General features: G+C 37.2%; 1 protein-coding gene across 6 annotated transcripts in view; it reads right to left on the bottom strand.

Annotated features, from left to right (window-relative positions):
• Positions 1–608: 608 nt before the first annotated feature.
• The window catches only part of rapgef3 (Rap guanine nucleotide exchange factor (GEF) 3), a 90,272-nt gene continuing 63,332 nt past the window's right edge, over positions 609–27,548 (bottom strand). For 4 of the 6 annotated variants that reach the window (XM_022677261.2, XM_022677264.2, XM_022677263.2 and 1 more), the window contains 16 exons: positions 23,490–23,568; positions 22,443–22,593; positions 20,711–20,793; positions 20,254–20,284; positions 18,096–18,195; positions 17,319–17,453; positions 14,890–14,987; positions 14,464–14,589; positions 9,591–9,772; positions 7,187–7,277; positions 5,925–5,975; positions 5,725–5,812; positions 5,535–5,599; positions 5,044–5,098; positions 4,774–4,845; positions 609–3,665 (listed from right to left, as the gene is read on the bottom strand). In XM_022677261.2, the coding sequence (XP_022532982.2) occupies positions 3,547–3,665; positions 4,774–4,845; positions 5,044–5,098; positions 5,535–5,599; positions 5,725–5,812; positions 5,925–5,975; positions 7,187–7,277; positions 9,591–9,772; positions 14,464–14,589; positions 14,890–14,987; positions 17,319–17,453; positions 18,096–18,195; positions 20,254–20,284; positions 20,711–20,793; positions 22,443–22,593; positions 23,490–23,568 (1,526 nt within the window). In that variant the 3' untranslated portion in view covers positions 609–3,546. The remainder of the gene's footprint in view (positions 3,666–4,773; positions 4,846–5,043; positions 5,099–5,534; positions 5,600–5,724; positions 5,813–5,924; positions 5,976–7,186; positions 7,278–9,590; positions 9,773–14,463; positions 14,590–14,889; positions 14,988–17,318; positions 17,454–18,095; positions 18,196–20,253; positions 20,285–20,710; positions 20,794–22,442; positions 22,594–23,489; positions 23,569–27,548) is intronic. The other 2 variants (XM_022677262.2, XM_022677265.2) reach the window with 1 other exon arrangement.

Below are 27,548 nucleotides of genomic sequence, written 5' to 3'. Positions count from 1 at the left end.
GTTCACATTAAACACAGATACAGATCACTTTTATTTGTGAATGTGGGTTTGAATAAAAATGTTGGTTTTGATCCATTGAAAATATTTTATATCGTAATTTGCTAATTAAAATATTTCTTTTGTGATTTAGACCTGTAAGGTGGTGAAATTTGTTGTTGGGGAAAAATAAATTTCAAAATAACGTACAATATTTATTTAAGAAATCAAAAATATGCATTTTTGCAAGAGGTGAATTTATGAATCTGAATTGCTTGCAATTTAAAAATCTCATATTTTGAAAATTTTGAAGTATTTTTTTTTTCAAAAGTGAATTTCACCTCAAGTTCAGTACAAAAAAAACTTATCTTAAAACATAAAACATAAAATCAATCAAAAACCTGATAAATTTGATTGAAATATGTAAAAAAAAAAATGCAAATAATAAAAAAAAATGTGTATTTGCGTCAGAATTCAAGCTCCATATATTTGCACCCTGTGTTTGGAAGGGAGGCTTAACTTAATAGACAAAGCGATCAGTCTCTCTCGAGCCTTTAAACTGAAACGTAATTTTATGTAAATTGATGGTGCAGTACATACTGTAGTTTTAATGTCAAATAAACATTCCTGGAAACAGTATCTCAATAATTTATTTAGCAAAAATAAACTTATACAATTTGATATGAAATACATTTGATACAAGTTTATAGTGATCTACAAAACATCTGGGCTTATCTACAGCATGAGTTACAAATCTGTACAAAAAGTTTATTTATTGGCCTCTTTTGGAAATTGGCGATGAAGTGAACTGTCAGTATTTTACAGGTTCTTTATGAGAGAGAGAGAGATAATGCCACTGGTACAAACAGTCTGATTAACAGAAAACAGCTACATACATACGAGAACTAGGGGTGTAACGATGCATCGTGCCAGTGCAGCCTGGAGAGCCAGTGGGCGTAAGCAAAGGGCTATATATAAAGGATATAGCAATCATTTCAGACTCTATATATTTTTTTAAATATCAATCATTTTTTTAAGCCAACCAGCAGCCAGAGTTTGCTTTCCATCATTTTTCACTGCTGCCTCCTAAAGGGGTGTGTTTGACTGTAGTTCTGAGTAGTCTGTAATGGAGTTACTAGCTCAAATTCAGGTACAAAATTGGGACACAACTGGAGCATCTGTTGTTTCTAAACCTCCAGAGCTTAAATTCAAAAATCGTACTCATTCCTTTTGGATTATGAGGACTGGATGGCTGGTTTTCGAGCTGCGACTGAAGGAACTGTCTTGATTTTTCTTGGTTTATGAGAGTTAAAGGCAGTGATGGGAATGACAGCGTTGTTTCAGTAACGAGTAATCTAACTAATTACTTTGACTGTAACTATAACGCTGTTACCATTTCCAACACCCCGTTACTGCATGTTACTTTAGCCACTCAATAAACATTTTTATTTTAATTTCGCACATACAGACAAAGGCGCAAGTGTGTGTGTGTGTGTGCATTGTGTGTGTGAGTCACAGGGAAGGGGAGGATGAGATAACTGCCTAAGCAATGATTGGCTAAGTTATAGTAAGATTACATCTTCAGCCAATCAGAGAAAAATAGGTGGGTGGGTGTTTAGAGCGCATAGCGAGAGATGGCGACTAACACAAAAGTAACGCAATAGTTACTTTTACTGGTAACTAGTTACTTTTATAGTGAAGTAACTCAGTTAGTAACTCAGTTACTTTTTTGGAGAAGTAAATAGTAACTATAACTAATTACTTTTTCAAAGTAACGTGCCTTTAACACTGGTTAAAAGAGAACTCTGCTGTAAAATGGACTTTTGTTGTAGTAAAACATGATAAAAAAATACTTACCTTTGTTGAATAGCACACCTCCACTCGCCTACATCTTTCTGAGATCCAGATCCAGTAATTTTGTGCTTTTTACACTGTTTTACCAGAATCAAAGTAGCTCAAAGCAAGTTTTTTTTAATGTGTGACAGCATCCTGAATCATTACTACATCTCTGCTTTGGTTTGTAACAAACCAAACCGAGTGTAAATTACGTAAAAATTGTATAATAATCATGAGTTGTGATTATTATATGTGGCAGGAGGCAGGCTATGCGGAGTCAGTCTATGTATATATATATATATATATATATATGTCTATGTTATTATCAGTACAGTAATGGCGGCGCTCGGAGCTAAAAGCTCGCATTAAAGGATTTATACAGTGTTTTTAATAAGCTTCTTGTGCACTTTTTTTTTTTTTTTAAGTTATTAATGTCCCGATTTTTAATATCAGGGCTCTCTGGATTCTAGCAAGGAGGTGTGAAGCTACTTTGAACCTGGATAACGGTGTAAAAAGCGATTTATCTGCAGGGGCAAAATATGCCCCAATAAGGCCATTGTACAGCGTGCTAGGCAAAAAGCACAAAATTACTGGATCTCAGAGTGCTGTAGGAGAGCAGAGGTGTGCTATTCATCAAAGTTAAGTACTTTTTATCATGTTTTACTACAACTAAAGTACATTTTACACCAAAGTTCTCCTTTAAAACTAAACCTGGAGAGATAAAATTAGCTCTGTAAGTGTAGCGGTAGTATAGTGAAGTATTTGAATTTAAAATGAAGTCAATACAATTCCAAAAGTCACCAAAAAATGTAAATACTTCAGTAGAGTTTAGGTTTGGGAATCACAGGGCATCTCACGATAAGATATTATCACGATACGATGCCCACGATTTTGATAATATGGTGTTATTCTGTGATTCTCTGATACTCAATATCAATATCACAATACAATTCTATACGATACTTCGCAACATCTTTGTTACTGAAGAGGATAAAATACTAAATAAGCAAATACTTGATCTATAACTGATTTATTGGTGTCAGTTTCACAGAATTTAACTACCAATATTCTTTACCACAGGTTTACCTTTTTTGTTTAATTATAGCGCCACCATGTGGAGTAATGTGGAGAGTTTAGAGCCTCTATGTTTCAATAAAAATATATAATATAATATCTGACACCACGTATCAATACAATATATTGCTATGTAATAATATTGATATATAGTCCCATTTCGAGTAAGGATACACATCATTTTGCCCATCACTGTTTAGCTTATACAATTATGTTTTCCCTCTAGATTGCTTAAAAAAAACAAATGATTAAAATAATAAATAGTATTTTTTTTACTTATTTAGGGAACATTATTACAAAGTGCATTTTGCATTGTTTTTTTTTACAATTAAGAAATATGTTTTATTGTCAATTTGTTCCAAATATCGTGAATTTAATCGTGAGCAGAGAGCATCGTTACACCGCTAACAAGTATAGCTGTCTAAAAAAGAAAACCTGGACACTGGTAGGTCAGCATTAATAATCTTTAGAGCTTAATTCATGATCAGTTTCCCTCACCTCTACAGTGAGCAATAATATGGTCAGTATCTTCCAGTCATCAACCTTACATCAGTAGGGTCATCATGGATTTGTCAGGAGTAATAACACTGGGTCAGGGTCCGCCTCCAATATGGAGCAGAGCTGAACTGGTAAAGGACAGGCAGGACTGAGCCTGATCCTTCAGTGCTCGATGGCTCTGGAGAGCTGGGTCAGTTTCTTCTGGTTGTCGATGACTTTGAGGTTCTGGATGTAGTGGCGAATGTTGGCGACGCTGCGTAAGGTCAGGGACGGGTCAGAATCTGAATGAAGGACAGGAAATAAAGACAAGAATATGCTTTGTAATGAAGCAAACAGTGTTGATTTTGTTAACTAATCATTTTCGTCATAGTTTTCGTCAACAACCCTTTTTTCAAGACGAAAACGAGACGAAAACTAAATAAAAACAGCATAAAATAATAAAAACGATGACAAAATTATCTGACATTTTCGTCAACATAAGGTAGAGACCAGTTATGAAGTGATCCAATCACTACTACCAGTGGCGCAAAAAGGGGGTATGTATGCAGCGTATGCGACGCATAGGGGCGCTGCACTAGAGGCACTAGGGGCGCCAAATCGATGCCGAAAAATTATTTCTAGTCGGCATTTCCTGTAAGAGCTTCTTGTTTATATGTATGATAATACACAGGAGCGTCGCCTGGCCTGGGCTTCTGGGGCTTTAGCCCCGAATACATTTCCAGTAGCCCCGAATCTTTTCGCTCAGCTCAGCTGTATTATTAGTGAGGAGACAGGCCGCTGTCCGCTGTGAATGGAAAATCTCTTAACGCGAATCACAGAGCCGGTTTAAAGATAAAGTTCCGCCTTTCAGGAGAAACTGCCAATCTGTTCTGGTGGAAACAGGAGAGTTGAGGTGCACATTGAATTCTGCCGTGATTTGATCAGCCGTGGTTTTATGTTTTTATTGGATACAATCCGGGTTAGCACCCGAACATCCCTTTCAGACAGCTTCCTCCTACAGCGTCCACAGTTAATCCTGTTGGATGTGGTTCATCCTTCTTGGTGGTATGCTGACGTTACCCTGGATACCGTGGCTCTTGATACATCACAAAGACTTGCTGTCTTGGTCACAGATGCTCCAGCAAGACGTGCACCAACAATTTGTCCTCTTTTGAACTCTGGTATGTCACCCATAATGTAATAGTGTGCATTGCAATATTTTGAACAAAACTGTGCTCTTTCCCTGATAATTGAACCTTCACACTCTTACTGCTCTTACTGGTGCAATAATGTGCAATTAATGAGGATTGGCCACCAGGCTGCTCCAATTTAGCCATGATGAAACCTCCCACACTAAAATGACAGGTGTTCAGTTTCATTGTCCAACCCCTGTAGATATCTAGGACTTACATGTGGATATTCGTATAGCAGGAGCCTCCAGGAACATCCGCTCTGTTAGGCCTTTTTGTGGAGATGAGGGCACTATAAAAAGAGGACAATGATTCACATACAAAACTAAATTCAGTTCTATTTCATTATTAAAAAAATATTTTTTGTAATTTCATATTTTAAAAAACCCAGGTTTAACAAAGAAAAGTCATCTTCCTTTTAGTTGGATTTAAATGAGAAACCCAGCGTGTAATATATATTAGCTATCACATGGGGGCGCAGTAGTCTTACCGTAGGGTTGGCTCCTACATCCTCGAACTATCTTCACTGTCTTGGCGATCATACGCTGATTGTATTCAGAACAGAAACAGTGAATTATAATTAATTAGACAATTAATTAAAAGTATTTAGCATTTAGAAATTGAGTTCAGTGCAAGAAATGAAATCTCAACAAGTGAAATTCTTATAAAAGTAATCTATATATCAAATATGTATCATTTTGAGATGATTAAAGTATTATTATAAGACTTAATACCTTATTTATAAATTCCTGTGCTTGTTTAATTCAGGGAATAATGATGATTTAGTTTTTATTAAGAAAAAAAAGCTTAAAAAGCGCAAAAATATGTTTCAATGGAATAAGACACTTATTACAGTCAATTGCAGGATTTAAAACAAGGAAAAAATCACTGCATTAATCAATTTAAACAAAATTTAATAGGATTACATTTTTTGCTGTTTTGCAAAAAAAACTTAATTCTTTTATTTTGTTAAAAACTCACCATTTTCTCAAAGTTAACCAAACTATCAGTGTAATTCTTGTTTCCTTCATGGATAAATGTCATGTCTGAAATGAGAGATACATACATACATATGAACATAATAAAAGCCCAATGATTTAAATCATCATATTTGTATAAAAAACATGTAAAAAAACATCTCTAAAACAGTTTGCTGGACTGAAGGTCGTACCTTTCAGCAGTAGAGGCATGAAGGGGATATACGGCGGGTTGAGTTTTGCCACGGCTAGTCTGTAAGCTCTGTGATTGCGGGACGGATCCTGCAGACAGGAAAAATGACATTTATTAAAATCATTTCAATCGTTTGATCAGACATATTTGATCATGAACATGTATGAATGTATGAAATATGAATGTGCAATATGTTCTCACCAGTAATCTTTCATAAGCACAGTAGATCCTCTTGGTTTTGCTTGGTATTCTCTGTTACATATATATATATAAAAAAAATCAGGACTATCAGCTCAACTCCACACAAAATGAAGGAACACATAAGGAATTATGTAGTAACTTAAAAGCATTAAACAAACCATTATTAGAGCATTACTCAAATATTCACTATTCACTGTATACCTGTAACTCTACCTCTTCACAACTTTACAACTGATGCTCTCAAACACATTAAGAGACAAAGAAATTCAAGTAATTAACTAACTTTAAAGTTCAGCACAGCTGTTAACTGAATGCTGTCATTTAAGCAAAAGATAAAACATATCCTGGTTTGTTTAACACTTTTTTGTTAACTAAATAATTCCAAAACGTCTTTCTCATAGTTTGGGTGACTTTAGCATTAAACTACAATGTTTAAAACATTTTATAATGAAAACCACTAAATTTAAGGGGTGTCCAAACTTTGATACTGTACATCTGAAGCTTTATGGGAAACAACAAATTTTAAGTATTTATTAAGGGTAAATTAGGGTCTTGTTTTTTTTTCATTTTCTTAAAATCTAGATAGCATAGTGTGGCCTTTATTTGTATGCACTCGTTGATAAAAAAAATAATTAATGCACCAAGAAGTTATACACTCTGACTTGCCACAAGAAGGTGTAAAAGTGCTTCCCCCACTGCTTATAAAAAGCACAAAGAGGCTACTTCTGAGTAGTGTTCCTCTTGGTGAGAGACGGTTGACTGCTAGACATGCCTCTATGAGACACTCTAAGAAATTTTGCCCAGTTTTTTTTTTTCCCATTTTCTCCCCAACTTACACAGCCATTTACCAACCCATGCATTAAGACTCCACCTATCACAAGTGATGCCCCAACACCAGGAGGGTGAAGTCTAGCACATGCCTCCTCTGATACATGTGAAGTCAGACTCCGCCTCTTTTTCAAAATTGCTGAGTAGCATCACAGAAGATTTGAAGAAAAGCACAGCGACTCGGTTCAGATACATCAGCTCACAGACGCTTGTGCTGCGGACATCACCCTTTGGAGTGGTGTGGGGAAAGAGCGCCATCTGCCTGCCCAGAGAGAGCAAGGCCAATCGTGCTCTCTCAGGGCTCCAGCAGCTGACCACTCAGAGCCCCCGACAATTTTTCCCCGACTTTTTTTTTTTTTTTTTTTGGTATTTATTTCTCTTTATTTGTACTAGCTGTTAATTACTATACTGATACTACGGTCACACATACTCACATCCCACGTCTTATAGAGTCTATGCACTGCGCTGTTACTCAGACCGAACATCACAGCGAAGAACGAGTTGAGGTTTTTCTGCTCCTTTAACCTGCAAAAGAAAACATTACCTCTTTTAACAAAAGCAGCAAAAGATTATTACAAACACCAAAGTCACATATAAACTTACTGACCATTATTTGATTGAAATATTTATTTAAATTAATTTGTACATTTACAGTTACAATCCAGGACCACCGCTTTCTGTGTACATTCACTGTGTAAAGTGAGTTATGTTACAAATTCATGATATTTCCAAAAGTATACACTTGTCTGTCTTTACGTGAATATAAATTTAATCAAATCTCATTCTTGATCCATAGCTTTTAATATAATTTCGGCCCACCCTTTACGTCTATAACAGCTTCAACTCCTCTGGAAAGGCTTTGTACAAGGTTTAGGAGTGTGTTTTTACAGGAATTTGGGGATGGGGATGTTGGACAAGAAGGCCTGGCTTACAGTCTCCACTCTAATTCATCCATCAAAGGTGATCTATCGGATTGAGGTCCAGACTCTGTGCAGGACAGTCAAGTTCTTCTATAATAAATTTACTGGTGTGCGGTAGTCATGTTGGAACAGGAAGGGGCCGTCCCTAAACTGTTCCCGCAAAGTTGGGAGCATAAAATTGTCCAAAATCTCTTGGTTCCTTTCACTGGAACTAAGGGATGGAGCCCGAAACATGAAAAACAACTCCACGACAAAATCATAATCCCCCCTCTACCAAACTTTTTCACTTGCATAATACAGACAACAGTCCGACAAGTACTGTTCTCCTGGAAACCACCAAACCTAGAATAATCCATCGGGTTGCCAGAGTGAATACTTTTGGTGATTAAGAGTCCATGCTGAAGAAAATGAAAAGTGAATGATTACATTTATTGACCTTTCTTTCTTTCATTCAGTATTCTAAGAACAAAAGTATTTTTCCTCACATGGATCACTTTAGAAGTAGGTCATTGCAAACACTCCGTTGAATAAAGTGACATCACAAATGTGGGCCAGTTCTAAATAATCCCAGTCTAAAGATTGACTGTGTGGTTTAAAGTGTGTCAGGGTGAGGCTGGGTCAGGATGAATGAAGCTGGTCAGTAGAAGGTGCGGAGTGACGAATGGGAGCAGAGTGATTAGTTATAAATGCCTGTTGGAGCACCACTGCCTGCAGGAATTTTTAGGAACAAAGTTCAATATGTCTAGAGAACACAGTGAGCTGTCAGGAAACGGGCCAAAACGGGCCAAAGAGTCTAAAAGTGGAGAGGGTGCGCAGTTTTAGCGCAGAAAAACGGGCCAAAGAGTCTAAAAGCGAAGAGGGTGATCAGTTGTAGCGCAGAAAAACGGACCAAAGATGCTAAAAGCAGAGAGAGTGTGCAGTTTTAGCGCAGAAAAAAGGCAAAAGAATCTAAAAGCAGAGAGGGTGCGCAGTTTTAGCGCAGAAAAACGGGCCAAAGAGTCTAAAAGCAGAGAGATTGTGCAGTTTTAGTGCAGAAAAACGGCAAAAGAGTCTAAAGGCGGAGAGGGTGCACAGTTTTAGCGCAGAAAAATGGGCCAAAGAGTCTAAAAGCAGAGAGAGTGCGCAGTTTTAGCGCAGAAAAACGGCAAAAGAGTCTAAAAGCGGAGAGGGTGCACAGTTTTAGCGCAGAAAAACGGGCCAAAGAGTCTAAAAGCGGAGAGAGTGCGCAGTTTTAGCACAGAAAAACGGGCCAAAGAGTCTAAAAGCGGAGAGAGTGCGCAGTTTTAGCACAGAAAAACGGACCAAAGAGTCTAAAAGCGGAGAGAGTGCGCATTTCTAGCGCAGAAAAATGGGTCAATGAGTCTAAAAGTTGCCGTAATTAAGGAGTTTTATATTGAGAGACATCATGAAATGAAACATCAATTTGAAAAATCTTAGTTTGTCAAATATAGATAAAGATAGTAAGTCAAGTAAAATGGTGTGTAAATGAAATAATCAGGAAAATGTATTATTTAAAATGGTATATTTTATTATTTGTTTTATTACAGAGTCTGTGGCCCGTGACTTCAAATATATTTCTCCTTCTGGCCCCCAACAAAAAAAGTTTGGACACCCCTGGATTAAATGTTTGTTTTAATTTAGCGATTCCCATTCTGTTGTGGATTTGCTTCTGTGTTTTGGGTCATTGTCCTGTTGCATCACCCAACTTCTACAGAGTTGTATTCAATCATCCATTTCATTTTATGACAAATGAATGCAGAAAGCCATAAAGAAACCTCATTTCCACTTTTTAATATATCTATTTTCTAAAAATTGTTTTCTGAGGACAGTTTTAAATGTTTTCTGAATATTATATATAAATATATATATATATATATATATATATATATATATATAGTGCTGTTTGTGTAACACTCACACAGTAGCGATCTTGATGAGCTTCTTGAGCATCAGAGCTCTTTTCATCAGGTCTTCACACAAGCACAGCTCAGTCACCACCCAGTACTGCACCTCATTAAAGCGCCGCACGAAACGCTCCAGGTTAGCCGTGGTGACGCCCGCAAACTTGTTCCGGCCAAAAACGTAGTAGACCAGCTCCACCTGCAGCAACAGCAATAAGAAGGTTATAATCGGTCTGGATTTGTGCCATTATGTCCAGAACGTCACATAAACGAGCACAGTCGCTCCTGGCAAACTTAAAACTCTCACAAAGCAAACCGACCAGTTCCCCGTCCTTTAATGACATTGAGAGTTAAAGTACCTGCCTGTAGACTCAGCCGAGTGACGCGATGTTCACATTTTTAAAAAAGAGGAACGTTTACTGTGCAGAGCGTATTGACATAGCCTGTTCTAAAGCTGACATCATTTCTACATGAATAAAATAAATGACATCAGCATAAATACTGCAGAAATCACATCAAAAACTGAAGGTGAAGGTATTTGAGGTATTTGAGTTGAAACCAATATACTGCCCAACTGCACAGAAATTAATACAACTTAAAAATAAACATACATTTATTTTACTCCTTTCACTGCAAAAAATGCATTGGGAAAAACTAAACACAATATATAAAAAATGCAACATATATGATTATATTTAAAAAAAACGAAAAATCTGACAATGGAAAAGCAATTTTCTTAAAATTTCTTGAAATAATTTAAATAAAATCTCAAGATCTATAAATCCTCTCTAAAATCACTCATTTTTTATCTTAAATTTGAACTTTTTGTGCTTATTTCGAGTTTAAATCACTTAAAATCAAGTTTTAGAAATTACAGCAAAAACTGGAGAGATGAAATTTCAGAGTATTTCAGGTATTTGAGTTGATTATTTATATAAACCAATATACTGCCCAACTGCACAGAAATTAATAAAACTTAAAAATAAACATACATTTATTTTACTCCTTTCACTGCAAAAAAATGCATTGGGAAAAACTAAACACAATATATAAAAAATGCAACATATATGATTATATTTAAAAAAAACGAAAAATCTGACAATGGATAAGCAATTTTCTTAAAATTTCTTGAAATAATTTAAATAAAATCTCAAGATCTATAAATCCTCTCTAAAATCACTATTTTTTTTTAGTTTAAATCACATAAAAAAAAGTAAAAAAAAATAACTAAGTAAGTCTGATTAAGATTATTATTCCTAAAATAAGCAAAATAATTATACACTTGCATAATGCTTAGTAAGACAAATTCTTATAAAAAAAAATGATTGCCTTGAAATTAGTAATTTCACTCGCTAAGATTTAGTTTTTAGTTTTTAGATTTTAGTTTACAGTGTTGGTTGGAGACAACGAGTATCAACACTATTCAATTATATAATTACCTGCAAAAAAAATAAAGCTTAGCAAGTGAAATGATCTAATTTTAAGGCAACAAATTAGATTTTTTTCTCTGTTTGGTCTTACTAAGCACTGTGTAAGTGCAAGATTATTTTTATTTTAAAAATAATGATGTTAATCAGTCACATATTACCATACTTTAAGTAAATGGAACGCAACATAAGCACAAAAATCACGTTTTTTTTTTCCCTTTCTCAATATTTGGACAACTTGGAACCAAAATTTCTGCTGTTTACTAGATACGGTTATTGGTTGGTTGCTAAGTTATCAATGTTTTAATAACTTTCAATGGTGCCAATATAAAACTATTATATTTAGTTCATTTTGATTTGTCCATTTATTAAAAAAAAAAAAAAAAACTTGATTGCAGTTGTTGCCGCCAAGAGTTATTAGGTTTAGGTGGCAATTAGGTTTGGATATGTTTTTTTTTCTTTAATAAATCAAATTATTATTTAAAAAGTGCTTTTTATATTTACTCAGGATATTTTTGTCTGATATTAAAGTTTGATTGATAATCGGAAAAATATCATTATGACAATGTCACGCCTGCCGCTGAAAACGCACCTGTCTCCCCCACACTCCAACCTCAGCTCTACATGCGATTTCCAGCCACAAGACTACAATACCAAGAACACACCACTCACGAATCTCATGATCATGTGACTCCTTCAGGAAGTTGATCGCCTGAGTACTAATTCTTGGTGAGCCAGGTAAATAAGACTGCCCAGAACTCAGCTTCATTGCTGAGTACTGTTTTGGTCTGACCTGCATTAAAGCACATTTCCTTTCTACTTTGTTTGATCTCTGTGTATTATCTTTTTTCTGTGTACCTCGACTCATATCTGGATTTTTTTGCATGTCCTGTTTTGCTGCCCTTACTGTGTACTGATCTCTGGACTGTTTATTCAACTCTGGTACAGTATGTGTCTTCCTGTATGCTCCTGTTTACAGGTTTTGACCCTGCTGTGTCTGACTACTCTTTGTCCTGTCCCTTTGTTTGTTAAAGTTTATATTGCACATCTGCGTTTGTCTGAGCTATATGCCCAAATATGGCAGAAAAGAGGCAAAAACAAAATAAATCTATAGGGGGACAAATACTTTTTTTTAACCAACCTTATATAAACCCTGAAAAGGAGTTAAAATCAACTCTGTGGAAGTTAGGAAGGGTTCATTGGAAACATGAATGCATTTAAAAAGAAGTCAATGTAAAGCATTGTTGTTTTTAGAGTACTGAGTAATAGGCTAAAGATCTGCTGATAGGTGATGATGAGATAAGGCCGGGGCAGGTGTCTGTGTAAGCGCAGGAGATGAGGTGGCAGCAGTCTGAGCCTCACGGATGAAACAGAAGGCGCCGCTGAGACATTTTTTGTCCTGACTCATTCTGTCTCTGACACTCCATATCTGATTAGACTTGTGTCTCAGACTGAAGGACTGTATCCTGCTATGACTGTGATATGTGTGTTCTGTGTGTCTTATATACTCTTTGTATCTGATAAGAGGAATCAAATGAATTTTTCATATTAAACCTGCTGTACAAACTCTATGTCCCTATTCACACTGCATTAAAAAATGTAAATTAATACCGAAGTCATTTAGACTATGAGGGAACACATAAGGGATCATGTAGTAACTAAAAAGTGTTAGGTGCTCTTGTGGTTTCTGAGGCTGGTAACTCTTATCATCAACTTATCCTGTGCAACAGTGGTAACTCTTGTTCTTCCTTTCCTGGAGCGGTCCTGATGAGAGCCAGTTTCATCATTATGCTTTTTCTATACTTAGTTGAGTAGTTCTTTCCATAGTACGGATTAGAACATTACTCAAATAGAGCTATTCACCTTATAACAACTCTACAACTGATGCTCTCAAACACTTTATTAAGAGGCAAGAAATTCAAGTAATTAACTCTTGACGAGTTCAGCACAGCCGTTAACTGAAAGCCTGAAATTACAGGTGACTCTACCTCATAAAGCTGACTGAGAAAATGCTGTACAAGATGGGCAAAACTGTCTAACCTAAGCAAGAGGTGCTACTTTGAAGAATCTAAAATCTAAAACATATTCATTTGTTTAACAATATTTTTTTACTTAATATTTACATATGTTTTTCTTCCTGCACGGCTTGAAACCCGCAAAAGGTATGTATGAATTATTTTAATTAGTCATGGGTGTGTTTTAGGCATAACATGCATTAACACTTGCCATTCCTTTTAAGAGCCAGGTACACTGTGACTTTGTCTTTGCAGATTGGTATTTTAACGGCGCAGCACTTCTGCATTCTCGGCAGAAGAAATTGACCTGCAAAGTAATTTTATTGTGTATTCTATTTATTCCTGATATAAAAGTTGAGTTTGTGTGCCACTGCATGTACTTGTGTGTGTAATTAACAGGGGTGTATGTGCACTTAGCACACCCGCGTAACTAAGATAGGAATGAAAACGTGACGGTGAGAATTTCTGAATTAGAACTTCATTTGCTGAGTATAAAAATCTCAGGAAGTGTTTGGTATTGCACACATGCACATCACAGTGGGGGGATGGCCATTTAAATGGCCTGTGGAAATGTGTACAGTTGTATAGCTATACTAGGAACGTATTGTGTTGTCCATGTTGAAGTGCTTTAGTCTGCATTGGGTGGGGGCGGGGCAGATTACAGTGCAAGTTAGGGTCAAACTTAGTGGGGTAATGAACTTGCATTAAAAAATAACGTTACTAATTCAGAATAATAGTGTGCATTAACGCTTTTTCGTTAACAGAATTAATGTAAAAAAAAATAAATAAATAAATGTGACACTCTCTGTAAGGCGAGGGAGCAGACGGGAGGCGGACGTAAAAGCAGGTAAGACCGAAGAATTTATTAATAAACAAAAAATATATATATATAAACAAACAAACAGGGAAAAAACTAGAAAATGTATAAACATAAACAAACAGGGGAAAACACAAAGAGCTATACTAAACAGAAAATGAATAAACAGGGCTCGGGAATATATACAAGGATAAATACGTAAATATGTACAAAACAAGGAATAAACAAGGGAATAAACGTGATAAACGAGAAACTAGAAATAAACAAGAGATAAACTGAGTGTGACGAAAAACCGTGAATAAACTATTGAAACGTGGCAAGACAAACGACAGTAGAAGGTGCAAAGACCGACGGATAAACATAGACAAAAGTACTATAAATAGTAACAAGAAACACTGAACACCTGGGGAAGGGGCGGAGCTACAAATTAGACACACGTGACGGAAAACTACTGGAGAAACACACTAGGAAACGGGGAAAACACAGGGAAACATAGCGAGCGCATGACACTCTCCAAACTTAAATTTATAATTTGTTACTGGCAAAAATGTTAACTTTAAGAAACCAAACTGCTGTTCATACTAAGAACAACAAAGTGTCCAGAAAGACGCGTGTCTCTAATGCTTCTTACTTCATGCATGGCTGTGAAGAGTTCCCAGTCATAGTTGGTCAGCTGGCTGGCGATATCCTTGGAGCACATCTGTTCCAGTGTGTCTATGGTGCTCTGCTCTGGACCGAGCTGTTCCTTCAGAGGTTCCTGTTACACACAAACACACACAAACTCTCAGAGCCTCTCGGACCATGACGCTCAGCTCGGCCACAGGTCACTACTCTTCACAATCAAATTCACTTTTGTTTTAATGGTAATAATGCGATTTCTACATTATAATCAGCCTATTCCTATTCCAGATTTCCGACAGCAGCTATGGATTACCGGTTTATCATTTATAACGTTTATAGTTACAGTATGTGGACAACAGCTGCAGAATCTTGGCTGCAGTCAGCCAGAGCGAGCCTCTCCTACAGTGAAGTGTTCTACTGAGGTAAGAGCTCTCACCAGTTGCTCCACTTGAGAGGCGGTGCAGAGGAAGAGTCGCTCGTTCAGCCCCAGAGACGTGGAGACGGCTGTCGCTTCCAGCTTCAGCTGAACCCTGTCTGAAAGAGACGGAGAGCACAGTAACGGTGTTAAAACACAAATCCATACACTCCATAAACCCCATAAACCTTTAACTTTTTAAAAAACATCTGTACTGTATGGTTAGGGTTGCAATTTTTTTTTTTAAATATTTGAAAATAAGGCACCCCTTACAAAAAAATAATATATTTAACCCCTTAACGCCTGTTGTTGCAAATATGCGACTAACCGTTTGATTCAATCAACCTGCCAAGATAGCGCCTGCATTCCCCCAATGCCTGTTAGTGCATATTCGCCACGGACCTAGGAACCTTTGACAATTTACAATTCAAATGAATCTAGAATTCAAATTAATGAAATGTTTCCTGTAATATTTGTGTTATTGTGTTGGTGACAGTAATTGGTGTTATTTATTATTGAATGCCTGCTGTTGGGTGCATAAATAAAACATTGATTTTTCACTGTTATATTACTCTGTTATTGTTATCTTAGTATGGACCATTATGTCTGCTGTAGCAAATTTGCAACATACCAAATTTACCCCAAATAGACCAGATTGCCTGTTGTTGCAAATTTGCAACATACCAAAATTTCTATTTATTTTTGTGCAAAAGTGAAATTAATAATCTCAACAATATTTACTATCTACTTAAAGGTAAAACACACATGAAACATTTTTTCATATACAGCTACATTAATTCAGGCGTTAAGGGGTTAAGTGTACTATTAGTATACTTCCTTTAAACTAAATTTAAGCAAGTATGATTTTAGTTTACTTTTGTTGTACTTATCAGTGACGTATTAAACACAATCACCCTAGTGAAATAAAAAGTAGATTAAAGTATACTAAGCATTATTATGCTATAGTGCACTAAAGTGTTCTTGTAGCCACATTATTAATAATCAGTATATTTAAAGAGTGCTAAAATGGAACAATTTTTTTTGTACTTATTATACTTTAATTATAGTATAAAAATAGTACAAAAGTCTTACTTAAAAAGTGTATCTGTACTAAAAAGAACTATTTTAAATATACTTAAATAACATTTAAACATACTACTTCATGTACAGTATGTAACTCCATATTTTAAATATGCTTACAGTAAAATTATAATACATTTATTAATGAGTATTACGACCGTCTCCCTATTAAACACCAGGTATATTAGATAGGTACTAAGAATTTAAGTTAAATATATGTGATCTATTTACATTAGAGTACAAATATGCTTCTTGTTCCTGTCTTTTGCAAGTAGCACACTTATAGTATACTTCATTGGGTATAAAATATATTTTAATATATTGTACTACAATGTGTAGCGTGTTACAAATGTACTTAATTATTTCATTAAATTTAAATGTGTTATTTCACATTGTATACTATAATTAACTTATATTTATATTTTTCTAATTATAATTACAGAGCATTGAAATAACTTTTAAAGGTTATATTAATGTAATACCTAAATAGATTTTAAAAACATTTTACCAATGTAGTAAATCACACTTTGCTAAAAAATTACAAAAGTATATGTGGAAATAAATATGTTAGAAGTATATTGAATTACATTAAACAAAACGTGTATTTTATTGTAGTCTGTTTATTTAAAATACACTATATTGTACTTTTTTAAAAGTATGATAAAAGTTTACTTTTACATTTGAAAAAAGAATAATAATAATGTACTTTTAATTAATAAAGTACATAAATCTGTAAGTATATTTACAGCTTATCAAGACATTTCTCAATATGTTTTAAGTACAATTAAGTATATTTTTTTCACCAGATTATACCCACCACATTTTCTGCAATATAAGGACCAGATTATAGGGCGCATTATGCGTCACTAGTAAGGAACAGGGGGGTCGCCATGTTCTTCCAATTCAGCAGGTCTCGCCACTGGGTGATAGTGGGGTAGCTAACTAAGTTAAATAATGCTTAATTAAGTAAACAAATCTGTAATTCTTTAAAAAATAAAAAAAATATTTTAAAGTTAAATAGTTAGATATCCAGATTTCCACTAAGGCTAGACGCGGTTAGCGGCTAATGCTGCCCGACAGCGCTACACTGAGGAAACCCTGAGTTTTCCGGTAAGCAAGGGTGATATTAGCTAGCGGTTCGTCCCACGTAGCTTGTTTTAACACAGTAAACACGCAGACCACAGGCTAATAATTCTCACCACTGAATGGCGAAAGAGCTAGCGCTTAGTGCATTTAGCAGCTAATGCTAATACTATTCCAGTTTCTGACACTCCAGTCATTACCCTCAGGCTACCTTAGACCTTTAGACAATATTCCTAAAGGTTTCACGTCTAATTAACCTCCAGTACATGACAGAGCGCCATCCTTACCTCCTGTGGAGTTCATTTTGACCAGTACGTGATCTCCAGGCTCCGCCACAGCAGATAAAATGTCCTTCACTGAGGAGTTTACAGGCAGCATCAGCGTCACAGTGTTGTGGTCTGGTTTGAAAATCTCATATAACACTGTAAGCACATTAACAGAGCTCATTACTGAGAGCTGCAGGACAGTCCACATGCAGGGGTCGGACAATGAAACTGAAACACCTGTCATTTTAGTGTGGGAGGTTTCATGGCTAAATTGGATCAGCCTGGTGGTCAATCTTCATTAATTGCACATTATTGCACCAGTAAGAGCTGTAAGAGTGTGAAGGTTCAATTAGCAGGGTAAGAGCACAGTTTTACTGCTCAAAATATTGCAATGCAGACAACATTATGGGTGACATACCAAAAAGAGGAGAAATTGTTGGTGCACGTCTTGCTGGAGCATCTGTGACCAAGACAGCAAGTCTTTGTGATGTATCAAGAGCCACAGTATCCAGGGTAATGTCAGCATACCACCAAGAAGGACCTACCACATCCAACAGGATTAACTGTGGACGCTGTAAAAGGAAGCTGTCTGAAAGGGATGTTCGGGGGCTAACCCGGATATCCAAAAACCATAAAACCACGGCTCATTATTGTGAGGTGTTTCAGTTTCATTGTCCAACTCCTGCAGTTAATGGTTGTTTTTAAAGTGTTTAAAAGCAAAGCAATGTAGATAACATGTCTTTATACCAAAGCCTTAATGACACATTTATAAAATCTATACATAGTAAAACTGCAGACCTTTATCCTGAGCTCTGATTGGTTCACACTTCCCAAGGGGCTCCTCGTAAGCAGCGAACCAGTCGAATTTCTGATTCAGCTGCAAGACATGGACAATAATCTAAGCACAGAACATGTTGAGCAGATGTGAGCATGTGCAGAGCTTCTCAGAAGTATTACACTTGTTTTTGGAAGAGAACAGTGAGCTGTGAATGTGGCTGCTACTGCCCAGTTATACCTATAACAATAACTCAACGTTTTCATCTGTCAGGGTTTATTATCTCGGGTATGACAGATTGACAGAGTGCTGGGGGTGCGCGGAGTTAATGCCTCTCTCGTTGCAGGAATGTGATGATTGAGAACACACAGTAAGAGATAGGAACAGGATGGCCTGTGTGGTATGTGTGGTAGAAGTTCTTCAAGGCGATGTAATCAGCTCCAGGCCCCTACAGTGAACCCTTTACGCACAATAATAACATGCTTGTAGTTGTTTCAAACTGTTGAATTATTCTACATATGGTAGCATGGAGGCTTGGTGGATAGCCTATCACCTCCTAACCCTGGAGTCCTGGGTTCACGTCCCTGTCTGGGTGCAATTTCTGTGTTCTCTCCATGTCTAAAAACATGGAGAGATGGTTGTTTCTGGTTAAGAGTATGCTGTTTGTGATTGGCTGCAGGTTCCTTGCTCATGTAAAGTGGTTAAATGCTGTGTGTAAAGAAGGATTGTGTAAAATGTTACTAGTCAGGGTTCATACACTGTTAACCAATACATTTTTCAATTTTTTTAATGACTTTTCCATGCCTTCAGAGCATTGACAACTTTTCATGACTGTACGATTTTTTTAAATATCAGTGCAGACATTTTTTTCAATTTTTATAGTAGGCCTAAAATGAATCTGATAAAAATAATAGCACATAATCTTTAATAATAAAATGTATGTCATGTATATTATCCAGGGAGCTCCATTGTGTAAGGCTAAATTACTGAATTAACTCTGTGCTGGTGTTTTTGTTACCTCAAAATAGAATTTCTCCATCAATAAACGAAAACACAAAGATTTCCATGACTTTTCCAAAACCTTGTGCATTTTTATTTTTCTGAAACTTATCCAGGCCTGGGAATTGCTTTTTTCAAATTCCATGGCTTTTCCTTGATGTCTAAATAGTCGCTATATAAGTGTAACTTTATTGCCAATTTACACATTTTCCTCTATTCTTTATCAAGCAAAAGTGTGGAGAAACCTTGAATTCAGTGGTTTTCCAATATTTTTATCATTTCTGCATTGTAGACTATAGCATTTACTAAAGTCATCCAAACTATGATGATTTTCTCATTCAGCTTTATGAGGTAGAGTCACCTGAAATTCAGGCTTTCAGTTAACAGCTGTGCTGAACTCGTCAAGAGTTAATTACTTGAATTTCTTGTCTTTTAATGTGTTTGAGAGCATCAGTTGTAAAGTTGTGAAGAGGTAGGGTTACAGGTATACACTGAATAGCGAATATTTGAGTAATGTTCTAATCCATATTATGGCAAGAACTACTTAACTAAGAAAAGAAAGACTTTCAAGACCATTACAAACGTAATGATGAAACTGGCACTCATCAGGACCCCCCCAGGAAAGAAAAAGCAAGAGTTACCTCTGCTGCACAGGATAAGTTCATCAGAGTTACCAGCCTCAGAAAGCACAAGTTATCAGTATTTTGTTTCACACTTAGTTACAAGTTACTACATTATTCCTTATGTGTTTTTTCATAGTCTGGATAGTCTTGTGAAAATGATCTATTTTATTATGATGTCAATTCTTTGTGTAACTGGTTGTACAATTAAATCTGGAGTTACAATATTTCATTAAAATCAACCCATGAACCATAAGATTAACAAGAAAAGCTTCAACTAGCCCAAACTTTCATACTTGTGGTCATGGTAGACCACATTAAGCCTGTATTCACCAATCTGACATCATTTGGCATTAATCAGTAATGGTTCTCTGCACTATCAAAGCACTCTCTCACTCTCACTCTGTTTCTTTTTGTTCTCCGGGTTTATCCGGGAAAGCTCTCAGCTGTTGACTTTTCCAGTGGCTGGAGCATTTATCACGCCGTGTCATAAAGTTCTCACTGCGCTCGTATTGTTCGGACTTTATCTCTGCACTTTTCCCAGAGACAGAACGGAGCTCACCTTCGTCAGTGTTTGGCATCCATTCTCCAGCCTGCAAGGAGAACAGACACGAGACTGTAAATACACAGCACAAGGTTATGGAGTACAGCTAGCAGGTTTACTCACTACAGTACAGTAGTAGTACAGTAGTGGCTCAATTTCTGCACTACAACTGCACACTCTCGCCGCTTATCAACTCTTTGGCTCATTTTCTGCACTACAACTGCACAGCAGCTGGTAGAGCAATGGAGACTGCAGAAGGGCTCATTCACTCATAGTAAAAACAAAGTGATACTTCCACATGCTCTGTGCAATTACCCATTCTCACCAGAGAGGGCCCTAAATCCCCCTAATGCCAAAAAGTTACGTACATCAGCTTCAAAGGACCATTTAAAGGATTATATTTTTTTAGTTCTAATTGATGTTGAATTCACAAGTGCCCAAGTACAAAATGTGTCTGCGTGTGTTTATTACTTACACTCTGTTTTTCCTCCTGTCTCTCAGCTGTTCTTTGAGCATGCTGGAGAGTCTCAAATCAGCCATCACCTCCTCCCTCAGTTTCTGTTGGGCATATATTAATATTAATCCTAATTAAAATTAATACATTACTATACATCCATTAGAGGTGAAAAAGTATGTGTGTTCACACTTCACTTCATAATACAGGGTCAGAGAAGTCATAGGGAATATATGGTACGTATTAATAGGGTTGTAACCAACCTGGTTACTAGTATTTGTTATGCCTCTTCCTATCCTTTGGGGGGAGCTGTTGGAGGTTGTCCTTCCTTGGGTATACATGGGGGAAATCAGGTAGGAGGTAGAAATGCTTATGCTTATGCTTATGTTGATGCTAGGATGCTTATGAGCTTAATGTTGGTTTTAGTATGCTATTGCTAACATGCTAATGCTATGCTTAATCTACAGTGCTGATGCTAAAGCTGGAATGCTTATGGGCTTTGTTGGTTTCAATCAGAGACTGTAAAAAAAGATGGACGCCGTGTCTCTGTTCCCATTCATTCAATGAAAATGAAGCCAAAATCTTCCGCCATGTTGGCGATCCTGGTACCTGATTCTGCGCAGTAGAGACCAGAGGAGGGAGAAAGACTGTGGAGAGCAGCCTACTCATTTAAATAACCCCGCCCCTGAGGGCTGCCTCGCGGACACAGACTGCAGAGCAGGGCGGAGCGGAGCTGACGGTCTGTTATTGGTCCCGCCCATAAACAGCCTTTTTACCATAACCACACCTTTTTTGAATAGAGCTGAATAACGTTTTAAAAAACGAATTCTGTGGGGATATAAAAATTTGACAATATAAGCAGAGGTTACACTAGCTGTTGCATTTAAATAATGGAGGTAGAATTACAGTATATTAGAAAAAAACGTGATTGAAAGTTGTCTGTTTTGCCATTGAAACCTATGGGGATGGGTGGAGTTACACAGCTTTCTGCAGCCGAACAGCAGCAGGGGGCGCCCGACCTGTGGTGGCATCACTTTTAAGAGACGATGCTCTGTCCAGCTATACACAGTCTATGGTTTCAATATACTTACCTGCTAATGCTAATACTAGCAGCATGGTGGTTGGGGACTCATTTTTGCTGTTGCTGTTTTGCTGTTTTACTGTTGGGCACTTCTAAGTTACTTCTACCTCAAGGATTTCCTTGAACCCAAGGCCAAGCCCATATAGACTTTGACCAAAAAAAAAAGAACTGTGGGCTCTGGAAGTCACATCCACATTTAGTGAAGGAGACTCCGCCCACATATCCCACAGCACAGTGCAACTTTTCTAAACTTCCAGGGCATATGGCACAATCACATTGGGCATGTCAGTGTACTTAATGGCTTATTTGAACATTATGTATACAGCTAGGGGCTGTCACCTGGCCTGGGCTTCCGGGGCTTTAGCCCCGAATAATTTTCCAGTAGCCCCGAATCATCATATTTTGCTCAGCTCAGCTGTTAATTAATTAATATGGAGATAATCACGCTAACGCTAATCACGGAGTCAGTTCAAGGATAAAGTTCCGCCTTTCAGGAGAAACAGCCAATCAGCTTGCTGGTAAATATAGTTAATATATATAATATAATTAACTCGGCTGAGACCCGGATCTTTACATACCCATGCATTGCCCCTGTATACAGCAAAATATCTGCATTAGCATGAATAATTACTGTAAGCACTAAACCAGAATCCTTTAGTTATTTATACACACCTCCAGGAACTGACAGGCCACAGGGTCCTCCTTAAGCAGTGGCCCATAGAGCGCCACCCACTGGCCCACCAGTTTCACAATCTTCTGCTTGGTATTGAGAGCGTAGGCAGCCTTTTCCAGCTCCGAGCCTTCTGAGGGCTCAGCGTGGTAAGTGCAGCATGAGTTAAGGAGATATGCATTTCACATACAATCAAAGAAGCCATTCATTTTCTTACAGACTAAATACGTGACTCAAAAAAAAAAAAAAAAAAATTTAGTCACATGTTTAATTCATACAGTTTTACTGCAGCATGAATATTTTCCCAGGCTTTTTTTTCCCATACACTGACCCACAAGCACATCTACATTGAACCTTACTTTTTCATTAGTAATGCACTATATAGAGAGAGACTGTGTTAAAAAATGTTAAAAATCCTTCATAAAGTTTTTTTCTGTGTTTATTAAAAATTCACTGTGTTGTACAGTTAGTCGATATATTGATATTTTATCGTATCTTGATCATTTTCTTACTATATCGACGATATGCCTATCGAAGATATTATTACTTCTTAAAGGGTAACTAAAACCTATGATTGCAGCTAACTTAACCCTCAGCTCAAATTTGAAAAATGCTAAAAAAATGGTTGGGGTAGTTTGGGAGAAGCACTGCAGTGATGTATGGGTTTAGGGGCAGGGCAGGAGGGAGAGCCAGGTGGGCTGAGCTGCTGTGGGTTATAGCTATAGGTTATGGGCTTCTGATCAGGCATCGTTTCTTACCAGAGAAACAAGAATGAGCTGCTGGCATGAACACAAAAAAAAAAAAATGAAATAAAGACAAAAACACTGAATGAGACACTTTTGACCTGTACTGTATTTTTTCAAAGAAGCCCAATTTGACGGGAAAAAAGCAAAAGGAACGGAAACTCTGAGGTCAACGTGACTCCAGCTTACTCAGTAGTGCCCCTAATCTGTAAATACTGATCTATATCAGTCACAAAGAAGGAGAGGTGTGAATAAGAGTAATACCAATCAGTAGCATTGAATTGTTATAGATTATTGATTGGATATTGGTGCTGCAGTGCAGGGCAGAGCTGCGCAGACGGCATGAAGACTTGCTGTGTGAGAAGGAAGTCACTAACACAGGGATCTTCAACGACATGGAAAACACACACACACACACACACACACACACACACACAAACACACACTCATCTCATTAAAGAGGCCTTGTTTTCCTCTCCCAGTTGTCTGGAAAACACAGGAACACCTGACTCCTGTTTTTCAGAGTGAATTTAGGAAAAAACAATAAACAGCAGTTTGTTTGGGTGTCTCTCTGTCTGTCCTCTTCCTTTGGTCTGTCTGATCTTTGTAGAACATTTTGTTTCAGCACATCTAACTCCCACCATACCAAAGAAAATGACTCATTCATGTGCATAATAAGGTTATAATACACATTTGTATATTATTTCTTTGTTTTACTATAATCTTACTCAATTAATATTGTTCTTCTTTTAATTTCTTTTTATTATTCTGACAGATTTATGCTACATCTCTGCAGATTAGGGCTGCAAATAATTATTATTCTGGTAGTCAATTAATCTGATGACTATTGTTTCGATTAGTCGATTATTCAGCAATTATTTCTGCAAAATTGCATCTTTCTGGGATACCACAGCAACCATCTAGCAGCCACTTATTAATAACATATTAATCACCTAACCATTTAGAAACACCACAGCAACCATATAGTGTACAACAGCAACCACCTAGCAGCCACTTATTAACAACATATTACCAACTAACCACTTAGAAACACCACAGCAACCATATAGTGTACCACAGCAACCACCTAGCAGCCACTTTTTAACAACATATTACCAACTAACCACTTAGAAACGCCACAGCAACCATATAGTGTACCACAGCAACCACCTAGCAGCCACTTATTAATAACATATTAACCACCTAACCATTTAGAAACACCACAGCAACCATATAGTGTACAACAGCAACCACCTAGCAGCCACTTTTTAACAACATATTACCAACTAAGCACTTAGAAACACCACAGCAACCATATAGTGTACCACAGCAACCTAGCAGCCACTTTTTAACAACATATTATCAACTAACCACTTAGAAATGCCACAGCAACCATATAGTGTACCACAGCAACCACCTAGCAGCCACTTATTAACAACATATTACCAACTAACCACTTAGAAACACCACAGCAACCATATAGTTTACCACAGCAACCTAGCAGCCACTTTTTAACAACATATTATCAACTAACCACTTAGAAACGCCACAGCAACCATATAGTGTACCACAGCAACCACCTAGCAGCCACTTTTTAACAACATATTACCAACTAACCACTTAGAAACACCACAGCAACCATATAGTGTACCACAGCAACCACCTAGCAGCCCCTTTTTAACAATATATTACCAACTAACCACTTAGAAACACCACAGCAACCATATAGTGTAACACAGCAAACTAGCAGCCACTTTTTAACAACATATTACCAACTAACCACTTAGAAACACCACAGCAACCATATAGTGTACCACAGCAACCTAGCAGCCACTTTTTAACAACATATTATCAACTAACCACTTAGAAACGCCACAGCAACCATATAGTGTACCACAGCAACCACCTAGCAGCCACTTTTTAACAACATATTACCAACTAACCACTTAGAAACACCACAGCAACCATATAGTGTACCACAGCAACCACCTAGCAGCCCCTTTTTAACAACATATTACCAACTAACCACTTAGAAACACCACAGCAACCATATAGTGTAACACAGCAAACTAGCAGCCACTTTTTAACAACATATTACCAACTAACCACTTAGAAACACCACAGCAACCATATAGTGTACCACATCAACCACCTAGAAGCCACTTATTAACAACATATTACCAACTAACCACTTAGAAACACCACAGCAACCATATAGTGTACCACAGCAACCACCTAGCAGACACTTTTTAACAACATATTACCAACTAAGCACTTAGAAACACCACGGCAACCATATAGTGTACCACAGCAAACTAGCAGCCACTTTTTAACAACATGTTATCAACTAACTACTTAGAAACGCCACAGCAACCATATAGTGTACCACAGCAACCACCTAGCAGCCACTTTCTAACAACATATTACCAACTAAGCACTTAGAAACACCACGGCAACCATATAGTGTACCACAGCAACCTAGCAGCCACTTTTTAACAACATATTATCAACTAACCACTTAGAAACGCCACAGCAACCATATAGTGTACCACAGCAACCACCTAGCAGCCACTTATTAACAACATATTACCAACTAACCACTTAGAAACACCACAGCAACCATATAGTGTACCACAGCAACCTAGCAGCCACTTTTTAACAACATATTATCAACTAACCACTTAGAAACGCCACAGCAACCATATAGTGTACCACAGCAACCACCTAGCAGCCACTTTTTAACAACATATTACCAACTAACCACTTAGAAACACCACAGCAACCATATAGTGTACCACAGCAACCACCTAGCAGCCATTTTTAACAACATGTTACAAACTAACCACTTAGAAACACCACAGCAACCATATAGTGTACCACAGCAACCTAGCAGCCACTTTTTAACAACATATTATCAACTAACCACTTAGAAACGCCACAGCAACCATATAGTGTACCACAGCAACCACCTAGCAGCCACTTTTTAACAACATATTACCAACTAACCACTTAGAAACACCACAGCAACCATATAGTGTACCACAGCAACCACCTAGCAGCCATTTTTAACAACATGTTACAAACTAACCACTTAGAAACGCCACAGCAACCATATAGTGTACCACAGCAACCACCTAGCAGCCATTTTTAACAACATGTTACCAACTAACCACTTAGAAACGCCACAGCAACCATATAGTGTACCACAGCAACCACCTAGCAGCCATTTTTAACAACATATTACCAACTAACCACTTAGAAACACCACAGCAACCATATAGTGTACCACAGCAACCACCTAGCAGGCACTTTTTAACAACATATTACCAACTAACCACTTAGAAACGCCACAGCAACCATATAGTGTAACACAGCAAACTAGCAGCCACTTTTTAACAACAAATTACCAACTAACCACTTAGAAACACCACAGCAACCATATAGTGTACCACAGAAACCACCTAGCAGCCACTTTTTAACAACAAATTACCAACTAACCACTTAGAAACACCACAGCAACCATATAGTGTACCACATCAACCACCTAGAAGCCACTTATTAACAACATATTACCAACTAACCACTTAGAAACACCACAGCAACCATATAGTGTACCACAGCAACCACCTAGCAGACACTTTTTAACAACATATTACCAACTAAGCACTTAGAAACACCACGGCAACCATATAGTGTACCACAGCAAACTAGCAGCCACTTTTTAACAACATGTTATCAACTAACTACTTAGAAACGCCACAGCAACCATATAGTGTACCACAGCAACCACCTAGCAGCCACTTTTTAACAACATATTACCAACTAAGCACTTAGAAACACCACAGCAACCATATAGTGTACCACAGCAACCACCTAGCAGCCACTTTTTAACAACATATTACCAACTAAGCACTTAGAAACACCACAGCAACCATATAGTGTACCACAGCAACCACCTAGCAGCCACTTTTTAACAACATATTACCAACTAACCACTTAGAAACACCACAGCAACCATATAGTGTACCACAGCAACCACCTAGCAGCCATTTTTAACAACATATTACCAACTAAGCACTTAGAAACACCACAGCAACCATATAGTGTAACACAGCAAACTAGCAGCCACTTTTTAACAACATATTACCAACTAACCACTTAGAAACACCACAGCAACCATATAGTGTACCACAGAAACCACCTAGCAGCCACTTTTTAACAACAAATTACCAACTAACCACTTAGAAACACCACAGCAACCATATAGTGTACCACAGCCACCACCTAGCAGCCACTTTTTAACAACATATTACCAACTAACCACTTAGAAACACCACAGCAACCATATAGTGTACCCCAGCAACC

This window comes from Astyanax mexicanus, chromosome 13 (assembly GCF_023375975.1).
Source record: "Astyanax mexicanus isolate ESR-SI-001 chromosome 13, AstMex3_surface, whole genome shotgun sequence".
NCBI classification, from domain to species: Eukaryota; Metazoa; Chordata; class Actinopteri; order Characiformes; family Acestrorhamphidae; genus Astyanax; species Astyanax mexicanus.
The sequence above is the reverse complement of the archived record's forward strand: the minus strand, read 5'-3'. Positions and strand labels throughout refer to the sequence as shown.